General features: G+C 39.7%; 1 protein-coding gene across 1 annotated transcript in view; it reads right to left on the bottom strand.

Annotated features, from left to right (window-relative positions):
* Positions 1-8031: 8031 nt before the first annotated feature.
* The window catches only part of slc9a8 (solute carrier family 9 member 8), a 67140-nt gene continuing 50509 nt past the window's right edge, over positions 8032-24662 (bottom strand). The window contains 11 exon segments of the mRNA XM_048177531.1: positions 8032-8824; positions 8943-9077; positions 9079-9090; positions 11057-11277; positions 11700-11811; positions 12044-12126; positions 12226-12342; positions 12445-12493; positions 12495-12551; positions 18103-18220; positions 18222-18236. Coding sequence (XP_048033488.1) covers positions 8699-8824; positions 8943-9077; positions 9079-9090; positions 11057-11277; positions 11700-11811; positions 12044-12126; positions 12226-12342; positions 12445-12493; positions 12495-12551; positions 18103-18220; positions 18222-18236 — 1045 coding nt within the window. The 3' untranslated portion in view covers positions 8032-8698.

Genomic DNA, 24662 nt, shown 5'->3' with positions numbered 1-24662 from the left:
TCTGGAAAGAAAGAAATATTGTGAGCATATCTTATTTGTGATTACGGCTGCCTTTGGTTGATGATAAAGTAGGTGAATCCAGGAAGTGAATTTTGAGCCGAATCCAAATTTGTATAATACAGCAAATAGATAGTTCCATTCGACTCTATCAAATCCTTTCTCTTCGTCAAGAGAAATGATCACTTCAGGACTACTCTCTGATGCAGAAGAATGCACAACATTAAGAAGTTTTCGAATATTGATGAAAGAGTGATGCCCCTTAATGAAGCCCATAAACACTGACCAAGACTACTGGAAGAGATGAAGAAAAAAAACCCAGCAGATGGTAAACCTTCAAAACCCATCATTAATACTACTCAATGACCTGTTGAGTTGCACATTTAAATAAAGTGCATTATGTAAAAGACCTAAAACAGACCTATCACTTAAAGTGTTTTAACCCTGGTATCAAATGTAGGATCAATAACATACTAAATTAATTATGAAAATAGGGCATTGCAATTGTCAACGCAGAGGGAAACATAAACCACCCCCCCCAAAAAAATGCACTTAAAAAGAGTATACTAAAATGTAAAATAGGTTTTCCAGTCACTGTAGTGTTTTAGGCCTACCTAGTAGTCAACACGTCTCTTCTGTAATTCACAATATTGCTGCCATAATATCAAGGTTCTTTTCACGTGTGGCAATCCGCTGATCGTAGAACTGCTGAGCTTCATCCGGAGTATTGAAAAGCAGAATTTCATCCTCAAAACGAAACTCGTAGTCTTGCTGGATGAAGCAACTGGAATCGTACATCCTTCTGGTACAGCAACTGTTTGACATTTTTAAAAGCGGTACACTTTCTGGCGAGATCGGCGGATATGTCAGGATAGATCCTCAAAGTAGAGTCCTTGTATTTTGTCTCGTGTTGTCTGGCCCATCTAAGCGCTTTTTCCTTCTCTTGGAATTTGTGAAAACACAACAAGCAGGCAAGGAAGTCGGCCCTCCTGTGGTTTTGGGCCCAAAGATCAGTGTGCTTGATCCAATTCAGGAGGCTTTTCAAAAACATCCGGACCCATGACTTCCATTTAACATCTCGGACATGAACTTGATTGTAGACTGGTCTTTCTCGCTGTTCTCTGGAACGTTTAAGATCCTGAGATTTGATCTCCGTGACCGGTTTTCCAAGTCATCAACTCGATCCAGAAGTGTCGCATTTTGCTCTTTCAGAGTTTTGATAGTTATTTCGATCACAGCCAGTGCAGTGAAGTTATCACCCGCGAGTGTCTCTGTAGCACACAAGCGGGACTGGAAGCTTGCCAAAGTCTCCGTTAAAGCATTCACCGAAGCGGCACTATTGACTCTTCGGATCAGAGCTGAGATGTCCTCTTTTATTGAAGCTCGTTGCTTTGTTAGCTCCGTTACAAGCTGGCTCATGGAGATGAGGACTACACTGCTCCTTGATGTTGGCAGGGCATTTGCTGCTGGTTTTTTCTTAATCTTGTTGTATCAGTGCAACTGCACCACTTTAAATTTTATGAAAAGGACTGTTAGCTTAAATGGCACTAATAAAGTGTATTTTATCGGAAACTGTCAGGAGCTCTGCCGACATACATTTGCACCTCACATTGCCAAACCGAAAGTCCTCACATTGCCAAACTGGAATTTCACCAAGGTTGATCAATGTTTTCATTAGTGTTTATCTCACTAAGGTTGATCAATGTTTTCACTAGTGTTTATAAGTCTTTTTCAATAATGCGTATGAATGAATTTCACTAAGGTTGATCAATGTTTTTCATTGAGGTAGCACACATGGTTTAAATGAAAACACCATAGACATGTTTGGTAAGATTTGTTTGTTTTACTTAGAAGCAGTATCATGGAAGGTGCACATCCCATGGTGACTGCTGGTAATGTGGAACATTCAATATGGTGATGAAATCAAGAAATATGTGAATATTAATGTGTGTGTTTCGTTTCTGTGTCTTACCGGTTACCGTTTCTGTGTCTTACCAGAGTGGCCCGCGAACAGGAAACCAGTTTTATGGCATCCTGAAGGGGAGGAGTTACCGAATTAAGGATGTGTGGATTAAAAGGTCTTTTACATGTATACTTTGATGAATTATTATGGAGAGAAGCCTTTGGTTAAAGGAAAACTTCATCTTGGGTGTGACTTGTGAGGTTGAAAGTCTATGTGAAGTGTGAAATGTACTGTTTAACAAATGGAGTGTTATGATTGGTCCGTTTGAATACTAAGGGAGGGGGCCAAGAGTATAAAAGAGCAGTGGAAATGTTTGAACAAAAATGACGGGTGTTTGTTGGAACAGTAGCCAACCATTTAGTCTTTTCTTTTGTTTTTTGTTTTTTTGTTATGTGTTGAGTTGTACTTTAAATAGTTTTTTTAATTTTATTTTTTGTTTTTTTTTCCTGTGTTAACCTTGCCTATTCATTGGATATGTTGCCTTGGCTTCTGCTATGTCTACTTGAAACTTGTGGATCCCGAAAATAAAAAGAACTTTCCATGGACTTTTTCTGGAGTTTTGCCACTTCTTTTGCTGTCAGTTAGCCACTGCATCGACCATCTTACCACAAATGGTGTCAGAAGTGGGATAAGAAGCCTTTGTGGAGTGACTGACAGTAGAAGAGAAAAAACTGCAAACCTCAAGATGACTACTAAGATGACTACTACTACTTTTTAAATAAACAAAAAATAAACAAATAAACTACTAGAGGACATGGAGGTCCTCAAAGGATTAACCGAGCTCATCCAATCCTGCTGTCTGAGGAGGAAGAGGACACTATTGAAGCTCAAGCAGGTGATTTGGAGTTGGAGGCTGGGGCAACTGAGGAGGCTGTGATAGACTTGTTTCATGTGAGGAATGTGCAAAATCCTGAGACTGAACCTGTGGTGAGACCTAAGACCAGTAAAGTTAGTACACCCTGAGGTGAAGCAGAAGGTATTGTGGTGGGTCAAGAGTTTATTTTGGAAATGAGGAAGTTTATGCAGAAACAACAAAGAAATGAGAAGATATTGCTTGATGAACTTAATGGTTTAAAGGCTACTATTTTCCAGAAACCCAAGACAGGGTGGTAATCAGTCGAACAGCTAAGCCAACAAACTCATTACCCATTACCTACACCCAGAACATTTCCGCAGGCATCAGGTGGAAGAGCCATGCTTTCAGAACCTCCTCAAACTCAACCTTAAGACCATTTGCCAGGTATGTCTCCACCACCAGTAGCACCTTTTAGATGTTATCATGAACCACGAATTCCTGATTTTGTAGAAGGTGAGGATGTGGAGAGCTTCTTTGTGCGGTTCGAACGCATTGCCAGAATGTGGGGATGGCAAACCGATGAGTGGGCAGCCCGAGTGGTAACTCTGTTAACAGGCAAAGCTCTGGAGGCCTATGCAGGCATGGACAAACAACGCTCCGGATCCTATGCTGACATCAAAGCTGCGGTTCTGGCCAAGTACAACGTGACTGAGGAGACATATCGTCTGCGTTTCAGGAGCCTTATGGTGCCAACGGGAGAAAGTGTAAGAGAGACCTATAACCGCATCAAGGGCTTGTATATGAGGTGGATGTGACCAGAAATGAAGAGCAAAGAACAGCTGGGAGAAACATATACTGGATCAGTATCTGCGAGTTATGCGGCCTGACGTGAGAGTATGGTTCAAAGAGAACAACCACTAACTGTAAAAGCTGCTATACTGGCGGAGATGTACAGCTGCACATGAGAGCCCACAAAACAGCAAAGGTACTTGACTGGGGCAGGGGTAAAGTGAGGAGCCTATGGATAAGACAGGGAGTGCCTGGGAAACATTCTAATGCACTTTGATTTGTTTTTATTGCCAGCAACCTGGACATAAGGCTTCCCTTTGTCCCATTAAAAAGCCCAAAGTGACAAATGTGTTATGTTCTGAATGAGTGCTTGGTGAATCTAAATTGTGAAAAACATAGTCACCTTATAATGGTAACGGTAAATGGTCAGCCTGCCCAGGCTTTGGTTGATACAGGTAATACACAAACTTTGTCAAATCTGACTGCTAAATTGGAAATGTGAACTATGGTGATACTGTGTGCTTTGGATGGTACATGGGGATGAACAAATTTATCCAACTGCTGAAGTCTCTGTAGTGATAGAAGAACAAACATACCTGTTAAGGGTGGGGGTGGTTGAGAAACTAGCATTTGATGTGGTGTTAGGGGAAGATTTTCCTTATTTAAAGGGACAGTTCACCCAAAAATGAAAATTTGATGTTTATCTGCTTACCCCCAGCGCATCCAAGATGTAGGTGTCTTTGTTTCTTCAGTAGAACACAAATGATGATTTTTAACTCCAACTGCTGCCGTCTGTCAGTGGTATAATGCAAGTCAGCGGGAACTTGGACTATAAGAGTAAATAAAACGCGACAGACAAGTCCAAATTAAACCCTGCGGCTTGTGATGACACATTGATGTCCTAAGACACGAAACGATCGGTTTGCGCGAGAAACCGAACAGTATTTATATAATTTTTTACCTCTAATACACCACTATGTCCAACTGCATTCATCACTCGATTCGTGAGGTCTGATCGCGCTCTGACAACGGCAGTGATGTCTCGCGCTCATTGAAGTATATGCGCGAGACATCACTGCCGTTGTCAAATTGGAGAACTTTAGAACTCTGGCTAAAGAAAATTTAGCTGCTGCCCAGCGAAGACAAAAGGTATGGTATGATATACATGCCAGGGAAAGGAATTTTAAACCTGGACAGAAAGTTCTGCTATTATTACCATCAGGTACCAGCAAGTTGTTGGCCAAATGGCAGGGGCTGTATATTGTGACCAGAAAACTGGGTCCAGTAACCTATGAGATTTTGTGTCCTGAAAGAAAACAGCCTAAGCAGGTCCTACATGTTAATCTCCTGAGAGAATTTAGGGAGAGGGTGTCTGATCTTAAAGGTCCTGAGGATGTCAGAGATCAAGTGATGATGGTGAGGGCCATAGTGGAGGAAGAGGATGAACCTTGTATGGAATCGGTTCGTTCGTTGTTGAAGGCCCCAGAATGTTATTCAAATTTGAATAGCCAACAACAACAGCAACTAACTGAGGTACTTCAATCTTTTCCCTCTCTTTTCCAGAAAAAACCGTGTCGGACCGAGATCCTAACACACAACATCATCCTGAAAGACACTGCTTCCATACGACAGAAACCCTATCAAGTCCCAGAGAAGATGGTGGAACAGTTAAAGACTGAGATCGAGACCATGTTGGAAATGGGGATTATAGAACCATCGAAAGTGGTCAAGTGAGTGGTCAAGTCCCATACTACTGGTCCCTAAAAAAGATGGAGGAGTTAGATTTTGCACTGAGAAGCAGTAACATGGAAGGTACTCATCCCATGGTGACTGCTGGTAATGTGGAGCATTCAATATGGTGATGAAACCAAGAAATGTGTGAATATTAATGTGTGTGTTTCGTTTCTGTGTCTTACCGGTTCCTGGAAAGCCCAAAAAGGAGTGGCCCACTAACAGGAAACCAGTTTTATGGCATCCTGAAGGGGAGGAGTTACCCAGTTAAGGATGTGTGGATTAAAATGTCTTTTACATGTATACTTTGATGAATTATTATGGAGAGAAGCCTTTGGTTAAAGGAAAACTTCATCTTGGGTGTGACTTGTGAGGTTGAAAGTCTATGTGAAGTGTGAAATGTACTGTTTAACAAATGGAGTGTTATGATTGGTCCGTTTGAATACTAAGGGAGGGGGCCAAGAGTATAAAAGAGCAATGGAAATGTTCGAACAAAAACGACAGGTGTTTGTTGGAACAGTAGCCAACCATTTAGTCTTTTTTTTTTTTTTTTTTTTTTTTTTGTTATGTGTTGAGTTGTACTTGTACTTGTAAATAGTTTTTTTATTTATTTTTTTCCTGTGTTAAACTTGCCCATTCATTGGATATGTTGCCTTGGCTTCTGCTATGTCTACTTGAAACTTGTGGATCCCGAAAATAAAAAGAACTTTCCATGGACTTTTTCTGGAGTTTTGCCACTTCTTTTGCTGTCAGTTAGCCACTGCATCGACCATCTTACCACAAGGAGGCTTTTCAAAAAATATCTATACAGCCTCTCATACTCATGCTGACCAAAGTGCTGATTCAAGCGATGTGAGGCATATAGTTTTTTTTTTTTTTTATTGTGTTTTGTGATTATTTTGTATGAAATACTGAAAGTTTATAAATAAGTTTTTTTGGCCCAAATGGTGCTATGTTCTAAAATCGGGTTTAAATTCTGGCATTTAAATTCTGCTTTCCGCTGTGTCTTTGTTGCTTGGCAACCACTTTGTTGAACTGTTTCTGAAGAACTGCATTGCTTGGTGGAAGAATACATTTGTTATCAATATCATTTACACACACACACACACACACACACATATATATATATATATATATATATATATATATATATATATATACACTACCGTTCAAAAGTTTGGGGTCAGTAAGATTTTTTTAATGTTTTAAAAGAAGTATCTTCTGCTCACCAAGCCTGCATTTATTTGATTAAAAAAACAAACAAAAACAGTAATATTGTGAAATATTATTCCAATTTAAAACAGTTGTTTTCTATGTCAATATACAGTAAAGTGTAATTTATTCCTGTGATCAAAGCTGAATTTTCAGCATCATTACTCCAGTCTTCAGTGTCACATGATCCTTCAGAAATCAATATAATATGATGATTTGATGCTCAAGAAACATTTATGATTATTATCAATGTTGAAAACAGTTATTTACATTTTTATTTCATGATGCTATGATGAATAGAAAGTTCAAAAGAACAGCATTTGTCTGAAATCTAAATCTTTTGTAACATTAAACACTACTGTTCAAAAGTTTGGGGTCAGTAAGAATTTTAATTTTATTTTTGGGGGATAGAAATAAAATTAATCAATACTTTTATTCATCAAGGATGAGTTAAACTGATCAAAAGTTACAGTAAAGACAATTATAATGTTAGAAAATATTCAATTTTAAATAAATGCTGTTCTTTTGAACTTTCTATTCATCAAAGAATTTTGAAAAAAAAATTGTACACAACTGTTTTCAACATTGATAATAATAATGAATGTTTCTTGAGCATCAAATCATCATATTAGATTGATTTCTGAAGGAGCATGTGACACTGAAGACTGAAGTAATGATGCTGAAAATTCAGCTTTGATCAGAGGAATAAATTACACTTTACTGTATATTGACAGAAAACAGCTGTTTTAAATTGGAATAATATTTCACAACATTACTGTTTTTGTTTGTATTTTTTGTTTTGTTTGTAAAAGTGGTCTAACCATTTTATAAAAGCAATATGATCTGGTTCCATATTGTGCTTTAGCTGTTCTAAGTTCACTGTAAACCCTTGGCTTCACAGGGCTTTTCGTTTTAGTATTTTAAGCAGTTCCAAGCACTTGAATGATCAAATATGACACAATTCTACTGTAATATTAAAAAGGGCATGTCAATGTGAAACAAGTCTGTTGTGAATGATTATTAAAGTTAATATCATTTTATCAAGTATTAAAAAGGTACTATTCAAGTATAGTGTACAAAACTATGTACAAATGTGCTTATAGACAAGTTAAGCAGGGCTTCACAAGAAAAGAGCATGTTCCGATGTAAAACTCTAATTTGACCTTGTCTGTTTTCAGGCTGCTTTTATGGCCTGGACACTCAGGCCTCTCTCAGTATGACCAGAGCTTCCCTGACTCGTATCTGCCTTTCCAGATTCAAGTCAACCAAAGTGAGCTGTTGTTCTATATTGTTGAGTGGTGCTTAATGTGGCATTTTCTTTCTCTGAAAGACACACACACAACCATATACTCATAAACAAAGGCATTTAAATGAGCTATGATAATATAGACACTTAAAACATTGTACAATAATACCCCCGTGTGGTCAGATATTATATTATCACCATTTAATTAAAAAAAAACAAAATTTATGTCTGTTGTGAATCTAAACTTGGGAGCAAGTGGATGAAGGGACTGGACAGCGTTAAACAACTACACACAAGTTATTATAATCTATCATTTATTCACATTTGTTTTTACACCACTTTCCCACTGCAGATTTGTGCATAGAGTTTGTTTATTAAGCACAGGTACATTCCTTCATTAGAATTAGTTATAAACTCAAGTTAGCTACAAAATACAGTGTCAAGAAACATTATAAAAGACCCTTTTACTCCCATTTATAAAGACAACACAACAAATAAATATTTAATAAAAAAGAAAAATAGGTTACATGTTAAGTTATTTCCAATCACAGAAACATTCATTGATGTAATTTCCCTGTATGTGAAACAACACCAAAAAAGGTATCGCAACAATCACATTATATTATGGTGTTTCAAATTATATATTAAAAAAATAATAATGTAAAGGTGTCCAATATTGCAGTTTTTTTTTTTTTTTTTTTTTTTGCTTTTCCCCTCAAATTTTGTTTAGCCTTCCATATTTATTCTTTCAGTGTTTTCGCATTTAGTGCCTCTACACAAAACAATCCCAGGCATTCTTTACCACATACTCCTGTCCTTTTCCTCATTTAGCCATGAATCGCTCCAGTCATGGAGTTCTCTGTGATACCAAAGGAGTCCTTCACAGTGCAGTACAGTCCAATTGTCACATGGTGTGAGAACGGCTCATTTGAGCTTCTGACTCAGCCGCATCTCTGTTTGCCCCTTATGATTGTCTCAGAGCAGTTCTGTCCTCATCGTCCTCATCCTCAGAGCCAGACGGACCCTGACGGACCTCCTCGTACCATTTATTAGTGAGCGTCTTCATCTGGATCCGCCCATGCAGAAGATCCTTAGAGAGGAAGGAAATAACAATACCTTACAACCAGTTCTTCAAGTCAACTCCTCATATTATTTAAATGAGCCTTATAACTGGAATAATCTGTTAGGAAGGTTATGACCAGTCTAACCTCTTGTGTGAGTCTACGGGTGAAGAAAGGGTTCAGATACTTGGCGTCAAGCCACAAGAAACCCTTCAAATCCTGTCTCTGATAAATCTGAGCTTCATACTCTTCCTCTGTCAGCTCAGACAAATGCTCAGATTCGAATGGCGTTACCCTGAGAGAGAGAGAGAGAGAGAGAGAGAGAGAGAGAGAGAGAGAGAGAGAGAGAGAGAGCGAGAGAGAGAGAAAGATGCATATTTACTCTGTTCCAAATGTCATTGATAAAAATGTTTGCAAATAGCTTACTCCATTTTCCTTTGTATTATTTCTATAACTCGGAGCACCAATAAGATTGGTCTGCAAGTTTAACATTTTAATTGAACCATTCATATAGCCAAATTAGCCTTTGCATTTATGCAGTATTCTGAAACCAATCATGTGAAGAGGAGTCCAGAAAATCCCAATGTTCCTGCACATGTAATTCACATAGTTGTAAATGATATATATTTCAATTCCAATTTGACTAGGAATTGACTAGGAATTAGACTTAAAATAATTAAAAGTATCATTGTGGTATTGGAGAGTACCAGTTTATAACTATAAACTACAGCAGTACTCAGAGCATTCATTAACCAGATTAATGATCGATTAATCAACAAATTAAACCCACTCGTACTGCCAAAACTTACTAAAACAATTTGAATTTGACTAATAATCAATTTACTTGTCCATAATAATCAAAATTATGCAGGGGAAACATTGTAACATTGTAATCGTAGTAACATTACTATGAACGGCAGCAGTGCTAAACTGCTCACTGCAGTGCTAAACTGCTCACACATATAATTAACAACATGAACTATAAATGTATGAATCAAACTCACTAAGCCTGCCGACAGTTTCTTTTGCACACATCATTTTATTATATCCATGTATTGTCAAATCACATAAAACAGTGAAATCGCTCAGGAACTCTGTCCTTGTCTGCACTCGAGACGGTGATGTGAGCTCTACTGACAGTCTTGACTCCAATTGGTTGTCGCTCGTGAAATGTGCTGCTCATTTGCATAGAGTGATACTTTATAATAAGTAATGAAGTACTTACAAATAATTTTCAAACTATTTGTTTATAGTTAATATATTGTAGTCTCAACATTGTTAATATATTAATAGGCTATATATAGTTCTTCATTTATTGTCACTGTAAATGACCAAATTATTATTGTTTAATTATCTCATATGTAAAGAGTTAGATAATGTTTTTTTATGCTTCGTTAACAACTTATTTACTGTAAATAGTTCTCACTTTTGATTAGGTCTCGGAAAATGGGAAGTCAGTTTGCGCTGAACTGGTTTAGGGGGAAAATTGTGTGTCGGCTTCAGTATCTAAATTTCCGCATTTTTTTTTTCTCTCGCCTTCTCAGCCCCACCCTTTTCTTTCCGTTTTTTTACCTGCGGCCGCGTTATGCATATTGTTTGATTGTTTCTATGCTTCTTCTATCTAACATCTTTGCTGTTGGTTTCTTCCTACTCTTCCACTTCTTCTTCTCCTTACTTGGCGGCCACGGCCAGTGCAGCTGACATCCAACCAACTTAAAGGCGCATTGCTGCCACCTACAGTACTGGAGTGTGAAACAGATTAGAGGGGGAAAAAAACAGGTGATGACTGCGTGCGTGGCGGGTGGTGGGCCGGCCCGCCGGCCATCCTGGAGTACCGGCCGTTCTGTGATTCTCCAGATCACACAGATGGCCAGTCCGCCCCTGGTTGTAGTGTTTAAGTTTAGGTATGGGGTAGGATTTAGGGATGTAGAATATGGTCATGCAGAATAAGGCATTAATATGTACAAATAAACAGCCAATATGCAAGCTAATAAGCAACTAGTTAAAAGTGAGAATCGTTTCCCATACTAAAGTGTTACCTTAAGTTTTATTTCTATCCTAGTTTTTTTTTTGCTTTAGTTTTGGGTTCTGGGTTTATGCCCATTTACAAATTATTGTACTCATACTCATGTAGATTAATGAATCGTTTTGAATTTCACACAAATTGAATAAGATTAATGACTTGAATAAGGACATTGTCTTTAAATCGAGAATTGCAATTTGTTTTCAAAAGAAAATGATAAAGATAACATTTCTCTCACCATTTTCTGAGTTTTACTCAGGTTAATATCTTTTTTGTTCTTGCGTCGTGACTGGCTCTCCTCAATGTCCATGATGCGGATGAGGGGCATGGTCCCGCCCCCCATCAGCAGGATGGTGAAGAGTACAATGACTATGGTGGTGGTGCCGATCAGCTGACGCTTCTCTATGGGCTCCAGACCCAGATGAAGACTGAGGGCGTATGGGATCGCACCCCGCAGACCTGACCACATGAGCATGGAAGACACGAACTTAGACTGAATGCAGTTTTATTAATTCATTATCATTACTATTATTAACAAACTACTAAAAAAATAAAATATTATTTTAAATGGGAAAGAGTGAATAGTTACTAGATATAGGATCTAAAATATCTCTGTTTTATACCTTCAAATAAAATTTATTTTAAGATGTTGAATAAAATGATGTTCAATGTAAAAAAAAAAAAGTATGTCAATGTAATTAACAACTACTGTAAAAAAAAAAAAAAAAAAAAAAAAAAAAAAAAGTGAATGTTTGAAAAATGTTGAAGTATAAGGGCTGACTGCAGTTTAAATGCTAAGATTGAAAAAGAATGAGGTAAACTCACTTCTAACCTTCAAACCAAATGGAAATTAAAATGTACCATTTACTGAATCTTCTTACCGCTGAACCACATGATGAACATCATTTTGGGGGTGATTTTATGATCTCTGAAGAAGTTAAGCAAGAAGGATAGTGGGAAGATATTCACTGCCCGACCAACAAGAACCAGAACCTGTGAGAGAAAAACACTTCAAATGAATTCTGATGACATAAACTAATAAACATTATAATAATACACATTTTCTTTGTTTATTTGAACTCAGTTCAGATAAGACTCTACAAAACCAGTGACGTATCACGCGTTCAGCAAGCATTCATGCTTTATCAGATATTGAAGAACAAAAAGAGCAGTAATGATCTGGGGCAAGACAAACAGGGATAACAAGCACTTTGACGACACATACTATACACCAGATGACAAAAGACAGCTCGAACTTATGAGGGAAACTGAAGATAGACAGGCCCAGGAACGCAAACACACATGTTTCTGTGGAATCAAAAAACAGAAGAGAAGAGTAAAGTTCATGTTAACTGAAGAACTCCTCTATGAAGCAGTAGGTTTGTGAAAGTCGCCTCAGGCACTGACCGCACATGAAGGCCACGGTTCGAAGAGTCTGCTGCATGAGAATCTGGGTGACTGGCGACAGGTTATGATGAGTGTAATGAGACATGACAATTCCAGAGAACAGAATGGCCATGATCCCTACAAACAGAAAGACAACAATTCTGATTGATTTTGATGCTGAAATCACAACACATTTGGCATGTTTAAACATGTTTAATCAGGATTTGTTTTTAAGCTCACCAGAGAGCTTGATGCCCTCAGCAAGACCATACGGCAGGTATGCAAATATGAATCATCATCCCAAACTCCAGAGACGGAGTCTTTCTCAGGTCGAAGTGTTTCAGAGCCTACAAACTCTCATTCAGAAATATAATCTCACAGGACTTCAGTAGAGTTCTTAAAATAAACAACTATGTATAAACAATATGAAAGTAAAAATGTATATATATTAGCCCAAATACAGACAAATACATGTAATATTTTAATTATTATTTTCCTATATAGGCTATTATTCACTAAATGTTTAGCACTCCAACCATCTGTGTACAGACTAAATACAAACCTACTAATAGTGTTAAATAATATTTTATATATATATATATATATATATATATATATATATATATATATATATATATATATATATATATATATATATATATAAGGGTTTTCCCCCCTTCTGGTCTATGTATCCCTGCCTCTGCTGAATTAAAAAATTACTCAGAAAAATGAACATGGCTGTCCAATCAGCTGTTATACTGTGCTCGCGGCGCGCACTCAAGAATTGCATGCGTGAATTTTATAGCTTAAATAAAGCGCAAAAGAAACTACGAGCATGCACCGTCCATTGTTCTGTTGTAAATTGAGTCATGAAATTACCAAACATGCGATTAAAGCTGCCTCAAAACTGTGCATGTATGTATTTGTTGGCCTTAAAATGTCTTAAAATGCACATAGCATATGTACACCAGGAAAATCACAATTTTCTCGGGGGAGCATGCCCGGCCAACCCCCCTACGTTTTCTGACCTCGGTAATTATGAAACCCTGCGTACAGCCCTGGTTCTATTCTATCTAATGAAATATGAGGTAAACATGTATTTCTCCAAATGTGTGCACTTTTGGACTTAAAAGTTTTTATGTGTATGCACTGTGATCAAAAATAAATGGGAGCAAACGCGATTGAATATAGAGGTTTGTGTCTCGTTATTCTATTCAAAATATCAATAACTACCGGTTGATTTTGCATTATTTTGCATTCCTATCAGAACATAACAATTACTGTTTATTAATACAATTTATTAAAAATAATACATGTTATACAACTAATTAATAAAACCACCGTCTACTTGTTAATCCAAAAATAAAGCGCCCCTATTATGCTTTTTTGAATATTCTCCTTTCATGTAGTATTTATAGTTGTTTGTGAGTGTAAAAGGTCTGCAAAGTTTCAAAGATCAAAGTGCATGAGAAATAAAGTTATTGTCTAAAAGAAAGAATCGATTCTGAAACTGCCGGAGTCATCATCAATTCCATCTCACTTTCTGTTACATACCTACGTAACAATGAAACAAATTTGCATAGAGAGGCCAATCTACTTCGAGTGTAACTACAACGAGCCAATTGGCATGCACATTGGCATGCAATCATATGCATCAACTGTTCGCCTCGCAGCAGGTGCGTTGCATCTTCAGCTTTTCGCTTTGGAGCCGAACCTACTAACACAGTGGTGTCTACAAGCGAGTGTTTAAACAAACAACGAGTCAGCTCTTCTGGAATCAGACTGCTCTTCATTTGGTGCAGGAGGACAGCACAGCAGCGGGGTCGATCTCTCTTCTTTCATTTTTCTTTTTTTTGTTTTGCCTTCTTTTGAGCAATAACAAAAAAGCTGTTCCCAGCTGTAAAAGCTGTTCTTACAGCTGGTGACGGTGCGCTTAAAGAGCTCTCAACAGCTGTTCTGACAGCTGGTAAGAGGCAGTGTCTGCAAGGAGAGAGTGCACACGACAGGCTGCACATTCCCTGTCTGTGTTGCAGTGACTATTCCCCTGCGTGCTTCGGCACCTAAAAGAGTTTAGTCCCTAAAAGAGCTTGCACAAGTAGATTTGCGTCTTTTTAAAGATGCTGTTCTACTTATGTGTTTCTGGATGCAGACGTTACCTGTCACCACGGGATGGTCACCAACGCTGTATTGCGTGTCTGGGCTTAAAGCACGCTGAGGTGGCCGTTTGTGGATGAGTCATGTACCCATTGTGGGAAGATGACCATCTCGGAGTTGCGATCTAGACTCCAGTTCCTGCAAAGGGGCAGAGTCCCGGTGCAGCTGCCTCGTTCCAATCCTCCTCAGAGGGTTGCTTCGGGCAGCGGTGCTGGTGATCTGAGGATCACGGTGAGCGCGCTTCCTTCGGGGAACCAACCCCCTAGGAACCCTCACTCCTCCAGCACTCCGCAGCCAGTAGAGCTGCCGGGGGAACGCGGTGGACCACCCCAGAGGTGTGTACCATCCCGTATCCTTCGGAGCTCCCCAAGATGACCAGGATGTCGATTGCTGCATCGGAGGGTGAGCCTGACACTTCGGGGGATGATGATTCGGTGTAGCTGGCCTCCTTCGAGGGGTGACAACTGTGCCCAATTCGGACCCGGAAATGATGGCTATACTTTCCCAGGCCGCCAACAGGGTTGGGCTCGTGTGGAATCCTCCACCGTGTCCTGAACCCTCGAGGTTGGAGGACTTGGTATCTCGGGGTGGCCCGGGCTGGTTCTCAGCCCCCCACCCCGGTTCCTTTCTTCCCGGAGGTGCATGAAGAACTCACTGGCACGTGGACGGCACCTTTTACTGCCCGAAAACCGTGTCGGTGGGTCCTCTTCCCTCACCACCCTTGATGGCGGGGCGGCTAAGGGTTATACGTGCATACCCCCTGTGGAACAGGCCGTTGCTATGCAACTGTGCCCTAACTCCACCTGGCGGGGAGAGCCGTCTCTCCCTTCCCGGGCCTGTAAGTACTCGTCGGATCTTACCGGCAAGGCTTATCAGGCCTGTGGGGAAGCCGCCTCTGCCCTGCACGCTATGGAGTTGTTGCAGGTCCATCAGGCCAAGGCACTGAAGGACCTGCACAAGGGTGGTCATGACCCGCAAGTTTTCCAGGAACTTTGTGGTGTGATGGACCTCACGCTTCGTGTGACGAAGGTTACGGCGCGGTCAGTGGGTCGTGTGATGTCCACGTTAATGGTCCAGGAACGCCATCTCTGGCTGTGTCTCACGTACATGAGGGATATCGACAAAGACCTCTTCCACATACAACAGTCATGCAGTGTCAGGGGTTTGGACGGGCCCCATCTGCATTGGCACATCAATTGCCTTGAGTTGCTAGCAGTACATCTTGCCCTGAGCTGCCTCAAAGGGCCGCTACGGGGCAAGCATGTACTGGTCCGTGCAGATAACACTGCGACCGTTGCGTACATCAACCGTCAAGATGGTCTACGCTCCTGTTGCATGTCGCAACTCGCCCGCTATCTCCTCCTGTGGAGTCAGAAGCATCTGAGGTCGCTTTGCGCCATTCATGTCCCCGGTGTGCTCAACTGTGCGGCCGATGAGCTCTCACAAACTGCGCTGCCGGGAGAGTGGTGTCTCCAACCCCCAGGTGGTCCAGCTGATTTGGAAAGAATTTGGAGATGCTCAGGTAGACCTGTTTGCCTCACCAGAAACCTCCCATTGCCAGTTGTTTTACTCCATGTCCGAGGGAACACTTGGAATAGATGCACTGGCACACAGCTGGCCCCAGGGCCTTCGCAAATATGCGTTTCCCCCAGTGAGCCTACTTGCACAGGCCCTGTGCAAAGTCAGGTAGGACGAGGAGCAGATCCTGTTAGTTGTGCCCTATTGGCCCAACCGGACCTGGTTCCCAGAACTCTGTCTCCTCGCGACAGCCCCTCCCTGGCCCATTCCTCTGAGGAAGGACCTTCTTTCTCAGAGACGGGGCACTCTTTGGCACCCACGTCCAGACCTCTGGAAACTCCATGTCTGGTCCCTGGACGGGACGTGGAGGTTCTAGGTGACTTACCCCCAGAGGTACTTAACACCATCACTTCGGCATGTGCACCGTCTACGAGACATGCTTATGCCTCGAAGTGGAACCTGTTCGTCGAGTGGTGCTCTTCACACCGAGAAGACCCCTGGAGATGCTTAATCGGAGTCATGCTTTCCTTCTTGCAGCAAGGGTTGGAGCATAGGCTGTCCCTCTCCACCCTCAAAGTTCATGCTGCTGCTATCTCCGCATACCACGACCACATAGATGGTAAATCCGTTGGTAAGCACGACCTGGTCGTCAGGTTCCTTAGGGGGGCGAGACGGTTAAATCCTCCTCGACCCCCCTCCGTACCCTCTTGGGACCTTGCTCTGGGGCTTCGAGCACTCCAGATTGCTCCCTTTGAGCCCTTGCAGTCAGCAGACTTAAAGATTCTGTCTATGAAGACTTTGCTGCTAGTTGCATTGGCCTCCATCAAGAGGGTAGGGGACCGACGAATCGGGTAGGGGTAGGGGTCGGGGTCGGGGTCGACGAATCGTGCCTAGAGTTCAGTGCCGGGTGACAGCCACGTGGTACTGAGACCCCGGCCTGGCTATGTTCCCAAGGTTCCTATCACTCCCTTCAGGGATCAGGTAGTGAGCCTGCAAGCGCTGTCTCCAAGCAGAGGATGGCCCACTGGATAGTGGATGCCATCGCCCTGGATTACCAATGTCAGGGCGTGCCCTGCCTGCTCAGGTTGCATGCTCACTCCACGAGAGGTGTCGCATCCTCCTGGGCGCTGGCTCGTGGCGCCTCGCTGACAGACATTTGTAGAGCTGCGGGCTGGGCGACACCTAACACGTTCGCTAGATTCTATAGCCTTCGTGTCGAGCCAGTCTCCTCCCGTGTTCTCACCTCAGAGGAACGGAGAGGCCCCGGCTTAGTGTCGGCTTGCAATGCAACATCACAATGCAAGCTGTGAGGAAGCCTCTGGAGCTGAAATTCAGTTATGGTAATGAACGTTTGGTTTCCGACATGCGCTGTAAGCAGCAGACCAATTTCAACAGACTGGGTCATCTGAACAATCAGAGTAGACCAATCACAACAGACTGGGCCATCTGACCAATTGACCCTTCGCCAGGAAGTTTGACTGACAGGCGCTCTTAACCAATCCTAACTCCGAATCTGCCATTTTGTCAGACAAAGCAGTCAGGGGAGTTACCAGATTAACGTTGGTTGGACTTGAACTTGAAAAATTGTGTGTTCTGACGTCTTTCCGTGATTGAAACAACATTCCTTATGATTTATTTGATGCTATAAATTCACGAGCCACTTGAACTGAGGTGCTACAGCGATCCGTCAAGAGTCATGACACATTAAAAAGCCACAAAACGGTATATTTCTTTAAAAATGACAAAATTTGAAATTTGAGACTTTGTTTTATATCAAAAGTATCTGTCTTGTTTTGTTTGTCGACGCGTTGTCAGTGTCCTTTTTGACTCCGCAATGTATGATCTGCATAAGAACATGATGTGTGGCGAGAGATCGGCATGGCTTGTCGGACGTAGCAACAGTAACTAAAGGGGGCGGGTCTCTGCGAACGGTCAATTGGAGCAGAGTAGACCCAATCACAACAGACTGACAGACTTGGGCCATCTGACCAATCAGAGCAGAGTAGATTCTCAGAAAGGAGGGGTTTAGAGCGACTGATGAATCTTCAAACAAACTGTTTTCAAACTCAGAGAAATGAGGGAATGTGCAATGTATATTATTAGAAAATTAAAGTGTTTTTTGAGCTTTGATGCATGTAAACCTGTTGTAGGAGACTCCAAAACAAAATTAATAACCTTTAAAATAGCAAAATAGGGCCACTTTAAAACACAGGATCATAAGGATACAATAGCTGAGATGAGACCAGTGAGTGTGCCCAAGGCAGCCGATCCAAAGAACATCTTCAGGAAGTAGCCGAGCGCCTGCATGAAGGTTTCCCAGCCCGTCGAGACATCTGAATCGGCAAAACCCCTCCGCTGTACTGAAATACCAACAACACCACATACATCAACCACTGCTCACACCTGCTAACACAATAAAGAGTGAAAATCAAATCCAGAATATGAGTGCATTGTGTTTAAAGTTTAAAATCAAGGCCTGAATCATGCGCATCCAATACAATATTTAATATTTGCATGGTACCAGAAGAATAACACTTACAATTACAATTTTGTAAATATTTTAAAAAGATGTTGTCAAATTATTAACTAAATTGTGTATCTAATATGATTAATTTATGTTTATCATGCCCACTGATCTCCTAGCCTTTGACAAATAGCTTCAATTTGGTCAGCAGGGGGCAGTAGAGTCACAATCAGATCCCTTATTTATTGTACAGTAGTGGCCAAAGTGATGGAAAATAGGAAAATTGACATCTTCACCCTTTATTCAAATATTATTACAAATGTGTTAAAGATATTATAAGCATATTGTGTAGTTGTGCTTGGAGTCAATTGTTTTATTTGTGATAACACAATGAAACATGCCGACATCATTTTTGGCCAGGCTTTCATACACATACAAAGAAATTATGAACACATGCAAACTCAAGAGAGAACCAACGAAACCAACAAAATATTAATAACTGATTATGTTGTAGTCAAATGCTTTTTGTTGTTGTTTTCTGCTTAGTAAAATAATACCTGCAATTGTAGTTTGCCCCTTTTTTTACCCAATAATTTTGTCAGATAAATTTCTTAACCAGGTTTAGTGTTTTTTTTTCTTCCCTCACATTTAAAATATTGATAATATATATATATATATATATATAAAATATTTTGTTCTTTGATGGTTTAATCAAACTTGTAGGGACAACAAAAACAAATATCCCCAACGGACATCACTTTTGGCCACAACTGTACATACCTGGACATGACTTACATCAAAGATTAACAGCTTCCACCAAGAACAATACATACTACAAAAAAACTGAACACTAAAGTGAATCAGTGACTGAGCCATAGATTAGCTGTTAACACTTAAAACAAACTGTTGTATGTAGGCTGAGCATCCAATATCAAATGGACTTAAAAGTGATGTGTTTTAACTGATGAAAATATTTTAACACCGAAACATATGGTGGGTAGCAGGGGTTTTATAACGGAATAATCCACTTATCCATATTTTCTTTGGGGTTTGATAACTAACGTGACATTATGATCTAGCCTAATGAAGCAGATCAAGACATTAGCAATGTCCCTCTACTTTAAAGGGTTAGTTCACCCAAAAATTAAAATTCTTTCGTCATTTACTCTCCCTCATGCTGTTACCAAACCCGTAAGACTTTCATTCATCTTTGGAACACAAATTAAGATATTTTTAATGAACAATTGAGAGATTTCTGTCCCTCCATTGACAGTCCACTCAACTACCATTTTGATGGTTCAAAAAGTTTATAAAGAGATCGTATAACTAATCCATATAAATTTACCGGTTTAATCAATATTTTCTGAAGAGACTCGATTGCTTTATATGAACAGATTGAATTTAGGCTTTTACTCACATATAAACATTGATCAGAGAACATAAACAGAAACTCAACCGTACGTGCACTGACATGTGAAAACAAACATGGCATGGGTTTGCATGGGTGGAATCTTGAGGAAGCTCAAACGTACTGCGTAACATAAGAATGAACCTCAGTGGTTCTTGCGGAAGCTCAAACATGCTGCGTAATACGAGAATGAACCTGTTGCACAAACTGCTTAGAAGATTCGTAAGTTGGTCTTTTTTTTTTTTTCTTCAATACTGGTCTTTTTTTTTTTTTTGTCAGTTACACAAAAAGGTAGATTGATCTAATTTGCCTTAACTAATTGCTAGCTTTTACAGACTAGTTCTTAACACATAGTCTTAACTTAAAGGAGTATTAGTAGACTGTCTGCTTAATATCTACTAACATTTTGATGCTCCCCAACAGACATTACACTGACTATAAGTAACTTTGCAACTACATGTAAACTTATTCTGCTAATGCCTAACCCTAACCTAACAGTCTACTAATACTCTGGGAGATAGTTGACATGTAGTTGCAAAGTTATTTATAGTTAGCAGAATGTCTAAAGTTGACCACTGTAATAAAGTGTAACCCACAACTGTTAGTTATTTACTGTATATGCAAACTTGGTTGAATTTAGAAGAATGTAATTATTGTGCTCAGAGAACCATTTAGCAACAAAGGAACATTAGCTGTACTAGCTGATGATAAAGATCAACAACTATCTTATCGGACAGAACAGCTTGGCCCAGAGGTGTAAAACTACACCCAGAGAGGAATTACCGCTTTCTAGGAAACACACAAACAGCTGATAACAGCAGCTCCACAGACTCGTCAATTATGAATGAGATCATTTTACCACCCAACACTCCAGAGACAGTCGTACACACACAAAATGAGAACCCTTGAGAAGAGATAGAGGCAAGACGAGATGAGTTGAGAAGAGACTAGATGAGGAGAGATGAGAGACATGATGGGACAAGAGAAAGAGACAAGAAGAAATAAGAAGAGACAACAAATGATTTGAGATGTGAACAAATGAGAGATGAGATAAAAGATGAGAGGACACAAGATGAGAGAGACAAGAGAAGAGAAGCAACTAGAGAACAGAAGAAATGTCAAGGAGAGACTACAAGAGAAGAGATGAGAAGACAAGAATAGAAGAGATAAGGAGAATAAACAAAAAGATATGAAAATAGAAAAGACAAGAAGAGAAAAGGAAACAGATGATTTGAAAAAGAGAAAAGAGACACACTCAGACCAGATGAGAAAAGAACAGATGAGACAAGAAATGAGAATGAGACTGACATTTGAGCAATGTCAATGAGCGATTGCAGATACGTGAGCTTAGTATGTGCTGCAGTACACCACGTCTCACCCTTCCTGTTCAACATGTTTGTAACACGTCATCTAGATGTATGAAGTTCTGTCACATTCATACTGTGCGAATCTACAAAAACATGGGTAACATTACGACCAAATGTCCCATCGACTGTAAAACATGTAAAAACATTACAAAGATGTCACATGAACTCCTCATACATTACATCTCACTATGAGGTCAGCGGTTAACGATGAGGTTTTGACTTTTAATCTCTGATATTCTGTTAGAATCAGCAGTTTCTACATAAACGCACAAAGACAGCTGGATACTATTGTGTTGATAAAACAAAACCAGCATGACTGCATATAATTGCCTAGTGGACTGATATTATAATCATAAATCATGTATGCGAAACTATACGTGCACAAAAATGAAATGGTTATTTCAAAGATTGCATAATGTGATACTGTACGAGAGATAAATGTAAACATACGTATGAGCCGGTTATAAAGATAGAAGCGCTCAAGTTATAAATGGATCTGATCTAGTCATGCTCAGCAAATTCAGGATTGGCCCAAATCCACAGTCGTAATCTCCATCATTCAAGAGCTGGAAGGAAAGGTGGTGTCACATGTTCAATTACTCCATATTTCCTGGAACTCACTGAATGTGCTTGGCTTGTCCAAGCATGCAAGCACAAAGACAAAAGTTTTGATCACTAAAGGGTGTTCAGTTCCATGTAATAGTCAATTCTATAATTTCTTACAATGTGTCATGTAAGTGGATCTAACGGCTAATTTAGCATCGGGGCTTTTAAATAATTGATGAGACAAGACCTCCACAATAGAGAAGTGTTAAATGACTAAGCAGAAAGGCCAGTTAAAACACTTCTAATGTAAGTTAAGGCGTGTGTGTTTGTGTGTACATGTATGCATGTATGTATGTATGTATGTTATATATATATATATATATATATATATATATGTGCAAAAGTCTTAGGCATGTCAGTATTTTCACCCCCCAAAAAGGTTTTAAGCCAGTTATTTATATCTTTTGCTGTAGTGTGTCAATAGGAAATATCCGTTCACATTTCCAAACATTTATTTTGCCATTAATTGTAAACAGATGAAACTGAGACAAACTAAATCCGGGAGAACTGTGGCCATGTCTCTAAGATGCTTGAAGAAACCTGCCTCCAAAGATACAGTACTGTGAAGAGTTTTAGGCACTTGTGTAAAAATGCTATAAAGTGAGGATGTTTTTAAAAAATACTGTTATAAATAGATTTTATTTATCAATTAACTTATATTAACTAAATCAAAACAATATTTTGTGAGACCACCCTTTGCATTAAAAACAGCTCTTGTCCAGGTACACTTGGGCATCATTTTTCAGGTAGCTTTCGAGACAGGTTTCTTAAAGGTGCCCTAGATTCAAAATTTGAATTTACCTTGGCATAGTTGAATAACAAGAGTTCAGTACATGGAAAAGACATACACTGAGTTTCAAACTCCATTGCTTTCTCTTTCTTATGTAAATCTCATTTGTTTAAAAGACTTCCGGAAAACACGGGGATCTCAACACAACACCACTTGTTACGTAACAGTCGGGGTGTATGCCCCAATATTTGCATATGCCAGCCCATGTTCCCAACATTATGAAAGGCATTAGACAAGGGCAGCCAGTAACGTCTGGATCTGCACAGGTGAATCAACAGACTAGGTAAGCAAGAACAACAGCGAAAAATGGCAGATGGAGCAATAATAACTGACATGATCCATGATAGCATGATATTTTTAGTGATATTTGTAAATTGTCTATCTAAATGTTTCGTTAGCATGTTGCTAATGTACTGTTAAATGAGGTTAAAGTTACCATTGTTTCTTACTGAATTCACGGAGACAAGAGCCGTCGCTATTTTCATTTTTAAACACTTGCAGTCTGTAGAATTCATAAACACAACTTCATTCTTTATAAATCTCTCCAACAGTGTAGCATTAGCCGTTAGCCACGGAGCACAGCCTCAAACTCATAGAGAATCAAATATAAACATCAAAATAAATACTTTACTCACATAATTCGAAGCATGCATACAGCATGCATGACGAACATCTTGTAAAGATCCATTTGAGGGTTATATTAGCTGTGTGAACTTTGTAAATGTGCTGTAATATAATCGAGAGCTCGTGTGGCAGGGAGCACGCAAATTAAAGGGGCGGCGCACTGAAAAAAAATCAGTGCATAGTTAATGATGCCCCAAAATAGGCAGTTAAAAAAATTAATTTAAAAAAAATCTATGGGGTATTTTGAGCTGAAACTTCACAGACACATTCAGGGGACACCTTAGATTTATATTACATCTTGTGAAAAAGCATTCTTGGGCACCTTTAAAATCTCTTGGAGACATGGCCACAGTTCTTCTGGATTTGGTTTGTCTCAGTTTCATATGTTTCTTCATGTAATCACAGACGAATTTGATGATGGTGAGCTCTGATCTCCATGTGGAACACCGGCTGTTATCAGTCTTACTGTGTATTCAAAAATCTCATTGGATTATTACAATTAATGACAAAATGAATGTTTGGAAATGTGAACGGATATTTCCTATTGACACACTACAGCAAAATATATAAATAACTGGCTTAAAACCTTTTTTGGGTGGTGAAAATACTGACGTGCCTAAGACTTTTGCACAGTACTGTATATATCTGTGTGTGTGTGTGTGTGTGTGTGTGTGTGTGTGTGTGTGTGTGTGTGTGTGTGTGTGTGTGTGTGTGTGCGTGTGTGCGCGTGTGTGCGCGTGTGTGCACATTTTTGTGATTTATGAGGACACAAATTTGTATAATGACATGGGTATTACACTGGTATTACGACGTAAACATGAAATATGAGGACATTTCATGAGTCCTCATATTTAAAATAGCTCTGAAAACATACTAAACAATGTTTTATTAAAAATGTAAAAATGCAGAATGTTTTCTGTGATGGGTAAGTTTAGGAGTAGGGGTAGTGTAGGGGGATAGAATGTACAGTTTGTACAGTATAAAAACCATTACGCCTATGTAATGTCCTCACTTTGATAGCAAAACAAACCTGTGTGTGTGTGTGTGTGTGTGTGTGTGTGTATATGTGTGTGTAATCTCCTTGACTTTAAGAATTTGATTAATTTCCTTGATTTTTCCAGGCAGGAATCTAATTTCCCCAACTGTGAGAATGCTGCAGATTAGATCTACATACAGTACAAAACAGCAATATCCTGTTTTTCATGATGTGTCACCTTTAATTAAGAGTATCTCCTGATCTAAGAAGAGAGTGAGTTCCTGCTGATGCAGCTGGGAAAGCTGAAGAGGACTAAAGAAACACCCATGAATTTATATCCACTACATGGCCAAGAATATGGACACCTCCTTCTAATGAATGGGTTTGGCTCTTCCAGTAATTCTAGTGAAGACTAACTTAATGCTACACCACACAATGCCATTCTCATCAAGTGTGCTTTTCTTGAACAAACTGAATGTGGCAATCCTGAATAAACCTATAATTAAACAGGGCGTCTAAAGTCCATTAGTCCTAGTCGATTATAAAACTCT

Source organism: Megalobrama amblycephala, linkage group LG24 (genome assembly GCF_018812025.1).
Source record: "Megalobrama amblycephala isolate DHTTF-2021 linkage group LG24, ASM1881202v1, whole genome shotgun sequence".
Classification (NCBI taxonomy): Eukaryota; Metazoa; Chordata; class Actinopteri; order Cypriniformes; family Xenocyprididae; genus Megalobrama; species Megalobrama amblycephala.
Note: the sequence above shows the minus strand (reverse complement) of the source record. Positions and strands in the feature narration are given on the sequence as shown.